The sequence below is a fragment of the Dendrobium catenatum genome, unplaced genomic scaffold (assembly GCF_001605985.2).
Source record: "Dendrobium catenatum unplaced genomic scaffold, ASM160598v2 original_scaffold_260866, whole genome shotgun sequence".
NCBI classification, from domain to species: Eukaryota; Viridiplantae; Streptophyta; class Magnoliopsida; order Asparagales; family Orchidaceae; genus Dendrobium; species Dendrobium catenatum.
The window spans coordinates 298,269-315,112 of record NW_021579265.1 but is presented as its reverse complement, the minus strand read 5'-3'; the positions used below and the strand labels follow the sequence as shown (position 1 = coordinate 315,112).

At 34.1% G+C, this 16,844-nt stretch overlaps 2 protein-coding genes across 8 annotated transcripts in view; one reads left to right on the top strand and one right to left on the bottom strand.

Annotated features, from left to right (window-relative positions):
* LOC110102046 (SWI/SNF-related matrix-associated actin-dependent regulator of chromatin subfamily A-like protein 1) overlaps positions 1–16,844 on the top strand; it is a 78,703-nt gene that overhangs the window by 51,301 nt on the left and 10,558 nt on the right. For 3 of the 6 annotated variants that reach the window (XM_028692710.1, XM_020830197.2, XM_020830194.2), the window contains exons 13-21: positions 4,487–4,555; positions 4,664–4,729; positions 4,817–4,945; positions 6,255–6,311; positions 8,304–8,393; positions 14,130–14,195; positions 14,485–14,553; positions 14,627–14,731; positions 14,885–15,010. In XM_028692710.1, the coding sequence (XP_028548543.1) occupies positions 4,487–4,555; positions 4,664–4,729; positions 4,817–4,945; positions 6,255–6,311; positions 8,304–8,393; positions 14,130–14,195; positions 14,485–14,553; positions 14,627–14,731; positions 14,885–15,010 (777 nt within the window). Of the gene's footprint in view, positions 1–4,486; positions 4,556–4,663; positions 4,730–4,816; positions 4,946–6,254; positions 6,312–8,303; positions 8,394–14,129; positions 14,196–14,484; positions 14,554–14,626; positions 14,779–14,884; positions 15,011–16,844 lie in introns of all 6 variants that reach the window. The other 3 variants (XR_002303769.2, XR_002303768.2, XM_028692711.1) reach the window with 2 other exon arrangements.
* Positions 9,213–16,844, bottom strand: part of LOC110102047 — a 31,090-nt gene continuing 23,458 nt past the window's right edge. Inside the window, exon 8 of one of the 2 annotated variants that reach the window (XM_028692714.1) lies at positions 9,213–9,788. The gene's annotated coding sequence lies outside the window, so the exon portion shown is untranslated. The remainder of the gene's footprint in view (positions 9,789–16,844) is intronic. The other variant, XM_028692713.1, reaches the window with a different exon arrangement.

Sequence of the window (16,844 nt, the reverse complement as noted above, 5' to 3'; positions counted from 1 at the left end):
AAGAATCAATTTTCTGTTCCTTTATATATTTTGTTTGCAGTTTATGGCTTATACAATCCATATGGATAATAACTCGCAAGCATGTCTACTATTTGTAGGCAAGGACAGACATCAAAATTTAATCATTATGTTTGCCTTATTATTGGAGAAAAATTTTCAATTTTTGTGATTGATGTTATTATTTTTTGTTTTTGTAGATCATATTTTTCAGTAAGCATTCTTGATCATGCATTTAATTTTGTCCTTTTGTGGGTATGATATGCTCGAATATGATATTCTAACATGTTTGGAGTAAAAAAATTATATTGTTCATTCAATTATATGCTACTTTTATGATCATCATTGTATTTGTATTTTATCTAGTTGAAATTGTGTTTAAAGTCATTAGCTGGTACTTTAGGTTCTTACATTTATACATCTTTTTTTGTTAAGCGAAATAAAAAAGTTTTTTCGTTCTTTATACTTCCATTCATGGTGTTAGGGTTGTACTGTTCTCTCTTGCAAGTCGTAATGCTTGCCATAGTTTTTAACTATAAAGAAGTTCGTATGTAAGATCTTAATTACTCTACAAAGCTAAGTGACATCCTACTCCACTGCTTTGTCATCTTCATCATTTGCTGAAGTCATCATTCTCACAAAATATAGAGATCATTTGTACGACCCAGCCCGGAGGCTCGAATTAACGAGGCAAGAACGAAAATTGGATATTATTATTCCATTTTAACATATTAACATAAAACCTCTCAAAGCAACTGAAGAGCCACCATAACAAAGCTATTCCATAAAATCTATTCATTTCACTTATCAAAGTTAATAACTACAACAATCATAATTTACCTCTTTTCATTGTTGCGCCGTCTTCTATAGATATACTATTCTCTTTCAGCCATTTCTAAATCTTTGGAGACTTATCTGAAAATATTTATTTAATGGAATGAGTTTACAAAGTAAACTCTGTGGGTAACTGCTATAACAATTAACATGTATAAATTACAATACATATAACCTTTGATATATTTTTATTCATTTAACATTTGATATACATTTTCTTTCTTTGGTTCATTTCATTCCATTCTTTCCTTTATACATATTATATCATATTCATTTATAACATTTATAATCCTTTAATATGTATTCCTTTTCCCATTTAATTCATACAAGAGCACCGTCTAAATGTACCAAAGGTACAACCATTTTCATTTCCTTCTCCTTTTTCATAACCTTTTCCTTTTCACGTGCACAGGTACATTGCTTCCCCAGCTAGTACCATACGGAGGTGAACTCCTGTAAATTTGCATGCATATCCTTTTCCCTTTTTGTCATTTATTCTTAATGGCGAAAGAAACTCTCCCCAATCCCTTTCGCGCCAGTTTGGCTGTTCCAGCCATGTCCGCCTCGTGTCTGTTCTCCCGCTAGTGTTCACAGTAATAAAAGGGTGGCCGGTCGGTTCAATTGAACCGGTCGGATGAACCGGTTATTACATCATCGATGCCAGTTGATCTATCTATATGTTTGTTACATCTTGGGCTTATAGCCTTGTTCTCATGTCCTCCTCTAGTCTCATCCTTGATCGCATCGATGTTGAGGAGCTTGGTACCGCCCCTGCATCCCCAACCCCCACTGCTCCCTTTCTTGCACTTTAAACTGCCCTTGCTCTCACCACAGCTTCTTATCTTGCTTAATCAACGAATAAATATATTTGTGTGGTGCGGAGCTTGGTCTTTCCTGTATCACCACCTCACTATTTGCTTCCTTGAGACTAAGTTTAAGTACTCTTGCAATGGAGTTCCTTGCTATCTCAAATCACGGATTTTTAGATAAGAAGTCTTGAATATTTGACATTCCAATGGGTTCTTTAGTCACCTCGCATGCTTTCCTGTCTTGCCTGGTTAACCCTTAGGCATGGCATTGCCAATTTGCGTATTGCCTTGCATGTACATTAAGCGTGTTTTTTAAGCTTACTTTGCCTTGCTTTCTGCAAGTTGCTCAGTACCTTGGCTGCTTATGGGTCATTGCAAGAGATCTATTTTATTGCCTTCATGCAAACCATTATAACAGATTCTAAGCATACACAGACTTATTCAAAATACAGTATTTCACCTCTATTGACTTGTGGGTCTCCTACTATTGCCACTGAGAAATTGATTGACCTAGATTATTTATCTCAGGCTACTTTGGTTGACTTGTGGGTTTCAGGGTAAGGTTATGAGGATCATAACTTTGGGGATTGATGGAGAATTTTTTTATCCTCAACAGATTTGAAAATACTATTTTGTGATTGAGTACGACTTAGAAAAACAATACATTATCTATGAAGATAAAAATATTATTTTAGTTTGAATTCAATAAAAAATTACATTTTAATTTTTATGCCCAAAGATTTCCCCCTTCCCAATATATTTAATTGAATAGAATTTATTTTATTATGGGTTTCAAGTTTTTTTGTAAGGCAATCCCCCATGATTAATTACATCACAAGTAACTTTTTAGAAAACATTTGATTAAAATAATAATTTACATTCTCTCAATCAAAACTTCCATACATTTTTGAAATTTCATTTTCTTTCTGAAACATTTGAACTCAAGAGTTTTAAAGGATGATGTAATGAATTTAGAATTGATTTCATAAGGAAACCACAAGAGGAGAAAGGTTAGAGTATTTGATTCTTAAAAACTCAGATGTATTGAATATTATCTATGTTGGGCTTTATATTTTGAGATTGAATTTATATTAAAGTTGATTGATTTTATTTAGAAGGTTGGGTTTATATTCCAAGAATACTATTAAAAAAACGCCTTAATGAATGCAGCAATTGAAAAGAACATACATCTCATATCTTAAATTTAAGGTAAGAACCACTTATAGATAATAGCTTAGACCTAAATCTATCAAAATGCATGGACTTTATAAACTTAAAACCTCACTTGCAGTTAAATCAGTCTAAGATTTGATCTTATAATCTTGCCCAAAAAGAATGACCACCCACATAAATTCTTTTAAAACCATACAATTTTTAATTTGTTCGCCCCTCTAAGCATGGTCATCTGCATGTAAGAACAAAAATATCTATCATAACACTTAGTGCTTACAACACCAACAATCATTCCTACTTAAAATTACAACCACATGCACAAAGAAATCCTAATCCCTAGATGCTTAAAGGGCTTTGCATGCGTTGTGTGTTAGTTTTATATGATTACCACATTATTATTTAATGTATTGTTTATTACTTTCTCGTACAAAAAATTTTTATTCTAAAAATTTTTATACTAAAAATTGCTTTAGAAAGCAGTAAGATAGTCGTTCCAAATATAGACTTAATTTATTTCAAGAGTGATTTTACTTTAAGTTATTTGTGACTTAAAGATTTTGTTTGAATTTTAGAAGAATTTTATATTTTTAAATAAATATGAAAAATCTATGTAGGGGATGTTCGGTTGGCTGTAAATGAAATGCAGTGTAAAAAAAAAAAATTTGTTCTGGTGCTTTATCGCAGTTCAACAATTAAATTTTCTTCCCTGTCCAAAATAACAGTACTTGTAATACGTTTTATTAGCTTTAAATCTTGAAACTTCAGGCATTGTCAAAGTAACATCGGATGGCATCAAATGTCTTTAAAAAATAACAACGAATACATCAAATATTCTAAAACACCGTCCGATAGTCTGTCCCCGTCTCATTAATTTGAGTTTATGGGCTAGGTCATGACACTAAAATAAGTGCTTCTATGTTAAATTAAATATTGAAAGAGGAATGCCGTTTTCTTTAAACTTGACTAATTCCAATGTTTAAAATTGCGTATTCGGGTATTGAGGCGTTTTTCATTCGTGAGGCGAGGCGTAAGCCTCAAGGCGTTTTGAGGCGTAAGCCTCAAAATCAAAAAATTGCGTAAACATAAAATGATCAAATTTTTTATATACTAATGAGTGAATAATATAAAACATAAAAAAGCATAAGATATGAAATGAAATCAAAATATCTCAATAATAAGACAACATGAAATATAGTTCAACTCAAAATTCTATCTTTCCCAAATCCCAGTATTCTTTTCATTAACATCTAATTCCAAATTTCAAAAATAAATAGCAATGACATATCACATAAGAACTCATAAGTCATCAGCACTGTCATCACTAAGGGGTTCTTCATTTGAATCATCATTATGGTGAACTGCTCTCTCCCCTTCCTCCTCTCCTATAGAGTCGAATGTCGGGCATTTACTTCAAGATTTATGTAAGTTTTAATATATATAGCGTGAGGCGAGGCGGGCCTCAACCAAGTTGAGGCGCAAGCCTCATAAAAAAAGCTCAAGGTGTAAGCATCGAGGCGTTTTTTACTGGAATTGCGCAAAGGCGGGCCTCAAGGCGAGCCTCATATTGCGCAATTTTAAACTCAGACTAATTCATTTATGTTAGTATTTAAATGATTCAACTATGACAACGTTTCTGATTGTAAAGCTAAATCACTTGAATATATTGACTGCAGAAAGCTCAATATGCAATGTTACTAAGTGGAACTCCTGCTTCATCACGACCTATTGAGTTATTTAAACAGGTATAGTTCCTATTATTCTCTGTCAGCTAGTGCACGCAAAACACCATCTCTTTCAATGTCGTGCAAACTTGTGTGTTTGAAAATTTTTCCTGCTTGTTTGAAATACAGCTAGAAGCCTTGCACCCTGAAGTGTATAGAAGTGTGCACGAGTATGGCAATCGATATTGCAAGGGTGTAAGTGTTCCATTTTCCGTTGTGCTCAACTAACTTTATAGAAATCTTTGGGATACAAGTTTCCCCTGATGCACATTTATTTTTCAGGGTTTTTTTGGATTATACCAAGGGGCCAGCAACCATGATGAGCTGCATAGTTTGATGAAAGGAACTGTGATGATTCGTAGGCTAAAGATTGATGTTCTTTCAGAGCTCCCTGTGAAGCGCCGACAGCAGGTTATTGTCCACTTTCTAGCATAATTCATGGCTAAAAATATGTTCATGAGATGTCTAAAGATCGTAATAAGAAACAGCCACTACTCGTCTAAACCCGCTGCATCTCTGCCCCTTTTTTATGCTTTTATTTGCGACTTTAGCAATAATAGACATTTACATGAAAGCTATAAATTGTGAATGAAATATTTTCATTTTTGTATTCATGGTCCTGAGGTTTGAACTCGTCAAAAATTAATGCAATATTAATTTATTCCCATGTAGCCTATAGGTATTGGAAGTGGTATATTGAAATATTGTTGTAGGATTGAGAAATATTATTCCGACATGCTTAGATTTTTTTTACTTGGGTTATTTTAATAGTGATGTCTACTTTGGAATTTCTTATCAAGTGTGGATTGGGAACATTAATATGGTGCGGAATTATTTCAAGGATGATGTGTATATAGGTTTAGTATAGAAGTATTAATTGAAAACATATTGCTTCTTTAATATTTGAGATTCTTTATTCTCTTATATCAATGAAATATACATTTAATTTATCTTCAATGTTAGTCTTCGTCTTAGGTTGAGAAAATCTAATTAAGCCTCAAGGCATATGATATATCACAGCTATGTCTTACGATTGTGCCTAAGCTGATTTTATTAGCTGTGTTAGGCTGAGTTGCCCTTGATTGTACCAGGAATAACATGAAAAGTCACAAATGAAATTTGTTGAAATAAGAGTTTAAACATTTATGAGTACTATTTAGGGTAAAAACTATGTTTCTAAAGTGAACTAGATTAATAATGGCATAGATCTATTGCCAATAGAATATGGTTTTGCAAGGCTACAGTTATTATTTAATTCACAATGTCATCAATTAGTCTTCGTTTTCTTCCTTTTAACATAACCTAGAGGGTAAATTATTTCAATTTAAACTTTAGGAATATAAAGTTAGACTGGTGAGGAAATTTAGAGTTATTATTAATTGTTACTAATTAATGTTGACGTACTTTTTCGCTCGATCGATTCGATCGAAATCTCTGTTAAATAATTGTAAATTTTATGATTGAGTCCATAAGGAGATGATATTTTTTACCCTCCGGGGTAATATATCGTATTCTTATGCCGTGCCCGATTATAAAATATGCAATCCGTTTGAGGATACAAAAATTCTCCAACAATTAACTCTCTTTTCAATGCTAAATATTTCTTTCAAACCCGTCAACTTATTCATTGTAATTTTTTGTTCATTTTTCTCCTATGCTCAATAGGCATTGCACTTCAAAATTTTATATATGAGCAGTTGTTACTGTAACTGATATTCAGGTATTCCTGGACTTGAATGAAAAAGAATTGAAAAAGATCAGGGCCTTGTTTCATGAGGTAATACATTCTATAGCTTTTTAGTTGTGTAAATATTGAGGTATCTTTCTAGTAGTCTTCCATGAATAGATTGCAAACTTTTTTGTTACATTTTACAGTCTGTCAATTTTAGTAAAAATAGTTATGATAAGCTTCACCCACATTTTCCGAAATGCACTTGAAATCAGATACCTATGATATAATGTTCACATGGACTGGTAAGATAATGCTTCAGGAGATAAGTTCTTATGTGTTTTGTTTTATTTGTTTATTTTTTTTTATAAACATGCATTCAAACTACATGCAATAGTGTTTTCTGTAAGGACAATTGACCTAGGATTGAATTTTACACTTTTAAGTAATAGCATGGCAGGAACGATAGTCATCACAGTAGCATGGTCTATGAGGTCATCATTGCGGTAATATGACATGGAATTATAATCATAATAATGGCATGAGATATTGAATCATAAGCATTACTATAGATTAAATCAAATTTCATGAGGATAACAATAACATGATATTTGATCATAGCTATTTATGTTAAACTGCAAAACAATCATGTAATTTCTGAAATTCCAAAATCATGTAGCATTACATATCTGATTCATATCAATATGAAGGATATTAAAGAATGAATATTTCATACAAAACATTCTATCAAAAGAACCTATATTGATAAATATAATTCATGTGCAGTAAGTATAGAAGAAAGAATGATTCTCTTAAAGAGAATTACAATTACTCACTTTACAAAAGTTTTAATCTCTTTGTAGGACCCAAAAGGCATCCACAAGGATGGATGCTTGAAGGCCCCGCTGACCCGAAGTGATTTAGACAAATTCTTCTTTCTCGATGCCTCTCTAGACCATACAAATGCATGGCGGGCCGCTTAGGGGAAAGCTCGAATTCGCTTCGCGAACCTTCATTCGTTGCTAAGCCAAGGTCCCAGGTCTCTGAGTCAGCCCGGGCTTTTTCGAAGAATCCTGCACCCATGGGCATACGGCCTGGCAGGCCTTCCCTTTCCGCCGGAGCTTCATGGGGGGCACACGTGAAGTCATGATACCTCTTTAGGACTTTCATTAACTTATCCTTGATAGTTCCTACAACCAAGCATTAAGTAACACATAAAGCTCCAAACATAATACTAAATCATTTAATCCTTCACTTTACCCTTTTTATATTTACACCTTAACTATTAGGTTGGCCCTTATAATATCTTATCAAGTTGAGCATAATCGAACTAGTTTTTTTCTATGTTTGGCTTGTTTAATAAATGAGCTAAATTTTTTTCTTAAATTTTTACTTGGTTGCTTAAAAACTAGTCAAACACCAACTCCTCATGAATATTGAGTTTATGCGCATTATTATTTTACATGTCATTTTCGCAATTTCAATATACTATTCGCGTCATTGCCTGTTGTAGGGAACATCAAACTTCTCAAATACTACTTGTTAACTGGGCATGTGGATTGACTATTTTATTTCCATAAAGAAAACAAAGGGCAAATGGATATTATAGGCACTTCATTCTAAGCTGAGTTTACATTATGACGGTCATCCAATGTAGATTCTTTTAGAAGATGCGCTCAGAATTTTTATGTTTTTGTTAATGTTGCATGGAGTTCTGACCTCATTCCTAGTTCTATCTTATGATGTTTAGCTTGGCCTCTGTCTAAAATGAATGTTTTTATTTGTTTTATCTCTATTTATGTCAAATGATGTAGATTTTAGGGAAAACATGCATTTCATGAAACCTCAATATGTTGAAGACATTTTAACTTTCAAGATAGCCTTGCTTCTCTTTTTCTTTCTTTTATTTATTTTTTTCATTTGGTTAAAAAGGTTTTGGTAAGTTGGACAAAATAAGAAGCTTGCATATTTATTGAATAGTTAAGGCGTTGCAAATTATTATGTGTTTAATTGCCGCATGTTAATGGTTTTCTTTTAATAGTGCTGTTTTTCTTGGTTAGGAATAGATTAATTTGATTCTATTATCTTTTTGACACGTAGTTGGAGTTGGTGAAGAGCAAAATCCAGATATGTAACTCTGAAGAAAATTTAGAGGCACTAAAATTTACTCAAAAGAATCTTATCAACAAGGTATCATAATGGTGAAAATAGCATTTTGATATTTCCTTCACTAATTGCTTACATGGAGTACTTTGTTGCTCTTAAACTATCCGGTTGAAGTTAGTTTTTCCTAATTGCGGAGTTTTTGTAATAACTTGTAATTTTCATTGCTATTCATATTTCAGCTTTTGTTAGAGCTATCTCGCCACCCATTATAATGTCTTATTAGCAATGTATCATATTATGATTGGAGGCAATAAAATTCAGCTTTTGCACAACCACGGAGATTAGGGATTCACTAGTTTTTTTTTTCTTTTTGAAATGAAACTTTATAATGAATATAACATGAAGCAATCAAAATGAATTACTAGATGAAAACACGAAAAAAAGACCCAATTAAAGATAACATGATGACATAAGAGAAAATCTCTCTTAGACAATTAATAAACGATTCTAAAAACCTCTTATTTGTAGTGTCTTGTGGCCTAGTAAATCTCGGTAAGTGATGATAAACTTTGTTTTCTCCTGCCCTTTACACTTAGAGCTTCTAAACTTTGAAGACTAAAAATGAGAATCATATATTTGCTTAGAGTCTAGGGTAATGACATCTGCAATAGCATGAAGAGGTTGAGGTTGAGGGGCTAACTAATTTGAAATATCTGAGTCAATGTTCTTGGATGCTGATGAGATATTGATTACATTCATGGGGCCTAAGGCCACAGGTGAAGGCTCTGATTCCATATTAAGATCAATAGTTGGTTTCAAGTTTTGTGTGCAAGCCTAAACTTTAGTAAGTGGAATTGGATCCTCCATATACGAAAGACCAAATTTGATCATTTGTATGCTTTGTTTTTTTTTTGAAGAAAGCAAAAAGCTTAATAAAAGAAACTAAAACTGAATTACAACTTACTAATATCCGACTCCTCTAACAATTTGATAAAGGAAGGAGGGATATTGCTCCAAGTTTCATCATCCCAAAGAAAAAGAATTAAAACGAGCATAGTTAGCACAAATATCTGCTTACTTATTTCTCTCCCTATCAACACAATTAAAGATAACAAAATAAAAATCTTTTATAAAAGAAAGATCTGAAGAACTTTTATTCCATGCCTCCACCTCTTCCTTGATGAGTTTGATTACGTTCTTGTTATCACCTTCAATAATCAAACCTTTGTATTCCAACATCCATTCTTTGATCATATGCTTTAAAGAAATGATGGCCTGGAGTTCTAATGCAGCTGAATCCCAATGAATGAGTGAATTGCCGAAAGCCAATAGTAACCTTCCATGATGATCTCTAAATACTCCTCCTATGCCAGCCTTATAGGAATTATGTAGAGCAGCATCTATGTTGACTTTGTATGCTTTGTTTGTTCCTAAATATAAGGAATCCATGGCAGGTGATTTGCTCAATCTCGGGTTAGCCTTGAAACATTCAATGAAGTTACGATAAAAAATTTTACAAGATAAACTATAGGAAAGAACACTTTTAAATTTAACAATTAACCAATACTCTACAGGAAAATTTGTGATTTCCATCTGAAAAATCAGTTGAAAATCTATGAATTTCTGCCGATATTTTTAATTTCTAGCGGAAATCAATCCGACAGTAATAACTACGTAGGAAAACAATCTCCGACGATACCAAATCTTATGAAATAGACTATGAACAAATATTTTCTCTAGTTGCATAATGAATATGATTTGTATCCTAATCTCTTTGGCTACTAAGTTTGGATGTTCAATGTAATAATATGATGTACAAAAATATTTTTACATGGTAATGTGGAAGAAGTTTTATGCATCCCCACCATGATTCAACGACTCTTTTTTCAAAAAATTCAATATGCAAACTAAAAAAAGGCATTACACAGAAAGCAATCTCCAAGAGCGTGATTTGAAAGATTCATAAGAGCTATATGTGAATTGAGATATACACAAAGCCAAGGAAATCATACACTCTTTATAGCACACTTGATTGAGTAGAGTGGTAATTCTAATCATGTTTATTGATGATATGATTGTAATAGATGATGATGATGAAAAAGGATCACACTGGAAAAAAAAATACTGTATAAGTTGAGGTCAAAGAACTTAATAAGCTCAAATACTTCCATGATGTAGAAGTGGCTCACTGAAAAAGGTAGGTTTGTCTTATCAAAAGTTTGTCATTGGCCTATTAAGATAAACAAATATGACAAATTAAAAATTGTGTAAAACTCTAATAGAATCAGGCCATAAACCAGATATTGATAAAGGGAGAATCCAAGTCAACAAAGGACGATATTAAAGATTAGTTGAACAACTAATCTAACTATCCCACAATTGTCTAAATAGTGCATTTGCGGTAAGCCTTATAAGTCAGTTTATACATAAAACAGTGGAATCTTACTTTATGCTACTTATACAATACTTGGGTATTTTTTAATCTAATCATGGAAAAACAATTCTTTATAAAAGACATGAAACTTTAAAACTAGAAAGCTATGCTTACTAAGCATTTGGGATCGCCGGTGGATATTGCTCATTACTCAAAAGGAAATCTTATGAATAAATAAAAAACAACTCTGGTCGCAGGTTTTAATGCATAATCAAAGTTAAGAGCAATTAATTAAGGAATATTTCAACTTTTGTTGTTAAAATTTTTACTAAATCTAATGATTAAATAGAAAAGACTTATAGGGATATATTAACTCCTAATACCCGTTAAATGTGTTGGAGAATGCAAGAAAGTGCACAGGCTCCAAATGGAACCCGGACAACTACAGTGCTTGCAGGAAGGAAAGCACAACTGCACAACTACGGCAGTAATTACAGGAGGATGACTGTAGATTGAATATGAAAGGTTTGACCGATTAGGAATGTAGACGTCCACGGATACATGGTTATGTGTAATAGATTGCAAGACTGACCAAATAGAAATGTAGAAGTCCACAAATCCACATAACTAGAGTGCAGCAAAATAGCAAGAAAGAACATTGGAAGCAGATGAATTCAAGGGATTACTTAGCAAACTTTTTTCGGTGATTAATATTCTTTCTTAACGTTTATATGCAGCTCTATATATAAATAACTTTTAATCATATGATAAAGCAAGCAAGCCTTTAACTTTTTAAAATGATCTAAGTTCACATTTGAATTTTAGAAGAAGAATAGGTTTCCCACTTCAAAATCATTTTTCCAACAGTGCAAAAACCGGAGCACAATGAAATCAAAGAGCTAAATCACTACTGTAGTGCTCACCTAGTGGTGCTTAAAAAAATTATGAATTTCAATTCCAGACCTCTAGTTTAGTGACTTGTCGTAATTAATAGACTGACAGAGCCAAATAAGGAAGTCATACAGTGGCACTTGGCACAAAAGAGTAGTGGCAAAGCTACTATGGCCAGACTAAGGAACTAAGAACTCTTGGTGGACCTGGATGAATTTCTTAATTGGCTTCATACTGCAGAGAGAATTCTTGAATACAATTAAGTACCACTTGATCGCATCGTAAAATTGGTAGCAATCAAATTAAAATGCAACGCATCTTTGTGATGGGAGAACTTGAAGCTCACTAAACATCGGAAGGGGAAAACCAACATATCTGTTCTTGGGACAAGATGAAGAAGGAAATGTCACACAAATTTTTGTCGCTCAGTACTAGTAGAATATGTTCCTTTGCCTACACTGTCTTCAACAACAAGAACTCTTGGTGGAGAGTTATACAACTGAATTTGAACAATTAATGCTTAAAAGCAACTTGGTGGAAAGCGAGCAAAATACTATAACACGGTTTATTTAAGGTTTAAACCCCTCCATTGCCAATGTTGTGCAACTTCAACCATATTGGACTATCACCAACGTCTTCAAGCTCTCTCTCAAGGTAGAAAAAACAACAAAGAATAGGAAAAATCCAAAAATTAAATTGGTTCAGGACACAAGCTAAATCAATTGGCTGAACCAACTAGTCAAGGAGCACTGACATCATTATAGGTGCCTAGCAGGTTCTAGCTAAATAAAGAATTCAGCTAGAATAGTCATATTGCCCATTAAAGACACTCATTACCAAGGAGCGTGACTCATTATAATCTATCAAATCAAGGAGTCGTCCTAAGCACGCACACCAGGGAACTTGTATAGGTTCGTACAATGGTAACAGAGACATTCAGCTTGACAAAAATTGGCCTACCAAGATTATTCGTCGTCATCCAAGCTATCATACAACCATTGACGTCCTTTTATCTAGCCATAGGAATTGCACACTGGGGTTTAAGACTACAACCCTCCAAACATGGCTGAACCTCAGCTTGTAGTCATCACGTCTCAAAGGGACTTATCCCTATGGTCCATACACTGCCCATAAGGATTCAGCCACATCTAGAGGGCTCGCCCCACACAAACTCATCCCATATGCCATGTCACATGGACTCGCCTAGAACACTCGCTCATGAAGACTCTCCCAAGGGACTCATTATGGAATAGTGGGCCACGTTAGAGGCATGTTTTCATGTGGAAGCTTATAAGCCGAGCCATGTGTTAGATATAGTCTGTAATGAGTCACATTAAGTATTATACTTTTTATCTTCTTACTTTCTTTTAGTGTACTCTAAATAAAGGGTGAAGAGGTACATTTTGAATTTTTTGAATATTGGCTGATCCTTTGGTATACTTTAACCATGCTTTGCACTCCCATCTCTCTCTCTCTCTCTCTCTCTCTCTCTCTCTCTCTCTCTCTCTCTCTCTCTCCCCCGATAGTCATCAGGACCTTTCTTAGTCATATTTGTCAACGGCGAATGACGCAGCATGGCGCAAAATTTCTAGTGGAGCCATGGCGCATATAAGACGACGCGACCCACACCATTTTGAATACGATGCAAAATAAAAAAATAATTATTAAAATCTTTATATGGATCCTATTTTAGAGTATCAATCAAGTTGGGTAAAGCATGGTTGAATATGTTTGTGGTCCAAAGTCCAAACTATTAACACGAGCTTCAAGTTCGTCCAAAATTTCTACTAAAATAAAGTTTAAATAAAGTCTAATAAAACCTACCTAGACTATTTAATCATATCAAATAATTTTAAAATTAATTATTACATTATTTTAGAAGTTAAAATATATAAATATTAAAAATTATTTATAATTATATTAAAAAATTCCTAAAATTCAAATTGTGCGCGCTGTGCGCCATTGCATGCACCGTGGCGCAAATGACACGTGCCAACTTGAACATGTGCGTCGCGCCATGCAACTGGTGCTGTAGGTGTGCCACGCCATGCGCCATAGTGCGCGCCATTTTATTCCTTTGATAAGTATGCTCAGTTTTCTAATTCTTACCTAGGAGATTGCTCGCTAGTATAGTCGGGTATTCTTGTCTAGGAGATTGCTCGCTAGTATTAAATATTTTTATGAAAAAATTTGGATCCAATATGTAAGAAATCGAAGCTAATAAGGTAATAAAAAAAGTAGGGAAAATATCCTATTTTTATAGGGACAAAACTAGCCCATGACTTGCATATTCATGAGTATAGTTTACATATTTGGATCGATCAGCCATCAAAATGGAGAGACGTGTCATTAATATGGATTATTTGAGATTATTCCCTCGTTTCATCAGTGTGATTGCTTCATTGTTTTCCACATTACAAAATACCCGGTTGTGAGTATTACTATAATCAAGTTTCCATGATGAATGGACACGTTTGCTTTTTCATTGTTATTTTATATTTGGACTTGTTTAAGTAGTAAGTTAATCCTCCTTACCCTTTTGTAATATGTTTCAGATATATAATGATTCAGCTGAAGCTAAAATACCCGCAGTTCTTGATTACTTGGGTACTGTCATTGAGGTATGAAATGCTTCCAATTCTATGTATAGTTTGGATTGCTGTCATGCTGAAAGTATGAGAGATTTAGTCACATTTTGATTTATACCTTTCATTGCTTTACTGTTTCAATCAAATTCTTTTTTTTTTTTTTTTTTTGTAATGTGGAATATCTGCCTAAGAACAGGAATGAAATCACTGGTGCACTAATATAATTATTATCATCATTGATGGATTTCCTTTTTGCACCTTTTTGTTGTTTTATCTATGACCTATTAGGTGTTCATACCTAAGTTTTTCCCCCTCATTTCAGACAGATTGCAAATTCCTAGTATTTGCACACCATCTACCAATGATTGAAGCGTTGCATAATTTTTTTTTGGTAAGATTTCTTGACTTTTGTCTACTTAGTATAAAAAATTGTTCATTCCATTACTTAAACTAAGTTTGTGCAGAAGAAGAAGGTTGGTTGCATTAGAATTGATGGCAGTACTCCAGCAACATCAAGACAAGCTTTAGTTACTCAATTTCAGGATAAATCTGAAATTAAAGCAGCAGTCGTAAGAAAACCTCTTATACTATTTTGCTGCTTATGTATCTTGACAGGGTAATGGTTTTTTTATTTACCATTGTCATATAAGCTGGGATAAATAGCAATATCGGTTCTATATCTTTTAGCCATATTATCTGGGTACTTATATAAGATTTTTCAGCTTTCTATTCGAGCCGGAGGCGTTGGGCTAACTCTGACAGCAGCAAGCACCGTCATCTTTGCTGAGCTTTCTTGGACCCCAGGTGATTTGATTCAAGCAGAAGATCGTGTTCATCGCATTGGTCAGGTAAGTACATGGCACCTTTTTATTGATAGTTTCTTCAGCTTTCCCTTTGTTTACCATTTAAAAAAAAAAAGAAGAAATATATTCGTTCACCCATGTGACCTCTATTCTCCCATGCCTTGCTCTGACTTTGCCTAAGCATGTTGTGTTCGCTCAGCTTGCTCCATCAGCCACAACACCGTTGATGCCCTTATTGCATTGCTTTCGTCCACATCAATCATAATCGTGCAATCTCCTCATCGACCATGTGTCTCCAACCTACTCAACAATATCTCACTTATTCTAAGGACTCCACAGCGGCCTTTGTATCATTTCCCTAAGCAAAACAATTAATGACGGAGAAAGATATATTTATAAGTTAACTAAGCAAAGAGATAAGAGAAGTAAATTTTTAGTTTAAGTGTAGTGCATTAGGGATGAAGATCAAAAATTATTTTTCTTAGAAGAGAATATTCAACATAGTGAAGAAATATTTGAATAAACTTTTTAATGTTTTGAGAATACAATTGACTTTATTGACCTTGACACCCTAAATGAAAATAGATATTTTTATTTCTATCGTCATAATAGGAAAACCGAAGTTTAAGAGATTTTAAAGAAAATAAAGTGTGGCAAAAAATAGATCTAATGATATTTCAATAGAAGTATAGTAATAGTTAGGAGCTCAAGGAATTTATTTGCTTACTAAGTTTTTTATTATTATTTTGAAGATTAAAAAGATACTAGATGAGTGGAGAGTGTTCGTTCTGATTTTCAAGAATACAAGTAATGCACAATAATTTGTGAATTATAAATGAATTAAGTTAATGTGTCATACATTCTACTCGACGTCAAATTTCTGCCCTTTGTCGGACTTCTGTCCGTCGTCAGCCTCCTACCCGATGCCGTATTTCTACCTGACACAGGATTTTCTGCTCTTCAACAATCTTTTCAACATCCCTCCTTACAACGGTCTCTCCGGACTTCCTTGCAAAGAGAGGGCCCTTGGAGGACCAAGGGAAAGCCTCAATTGTAAGAATAGAGGAAGAAGGGAGTTGACACCAGACCAGAGGGGGCTCGACGAATCCACGTCGATGATCCGGTGGCCGTGGCCGGATAACTCCAAGAACTTCTCGGATGAGAGGGATCACCACCTAAAATCCTTCAGGATACAGAAACCCAAAAAGAGTAAAATTACTCAAATATTTTTCATATCTCAAAAGCTAATCTCTATTACAAGTAAAGGCTCCTATTTATAGATAAATGTAACCCATAATAGGCTACACTCAAAACAAGATAGCGCGAATTCTATGTATCCATATACGCTACTAAATGAAATAAAACTAGCCTGAAGTTATCATGAATAAGCGGCTCAGCTCCGGCGTCATACTACCGGGGTAGGATAAACTTCAGGCTCATACGAAGAATTCTGGTTGGCCACAGGAAGGCGGTTTGGGTTGGCTAAACCGGTCTGGATATTTCCATCCGGTGTCATTCACCTCGCCTAGGAGAGACTTCAAACTGGTTAGTTCAGAAAGTATTTCTTGGATTGCATGTAGATATCGCAAGTCTAATAGCACTCGAGAAGATCCACTGCTTGGAAATTTCTGCACGTTCTTAAACAAGTAATTTCCATGAGTAAATTTATGCATTTTATCAATAACTTTTGAACGGCCAACACTACCACTGCTTGACATAACTTGTGTTATGTCAGAGTAGCTCTCATCTATGTTCAGGTCATTAACTTTCGGCAAGTTCAAAACAAACGGATGAGTAGAGCCAAGTCTCAGGGGGAGGAGCTCGTTATCAAAGCTAAGGGAACCTTGTTCTGAGCTCCCTACTAGATCAGATGCTTGAA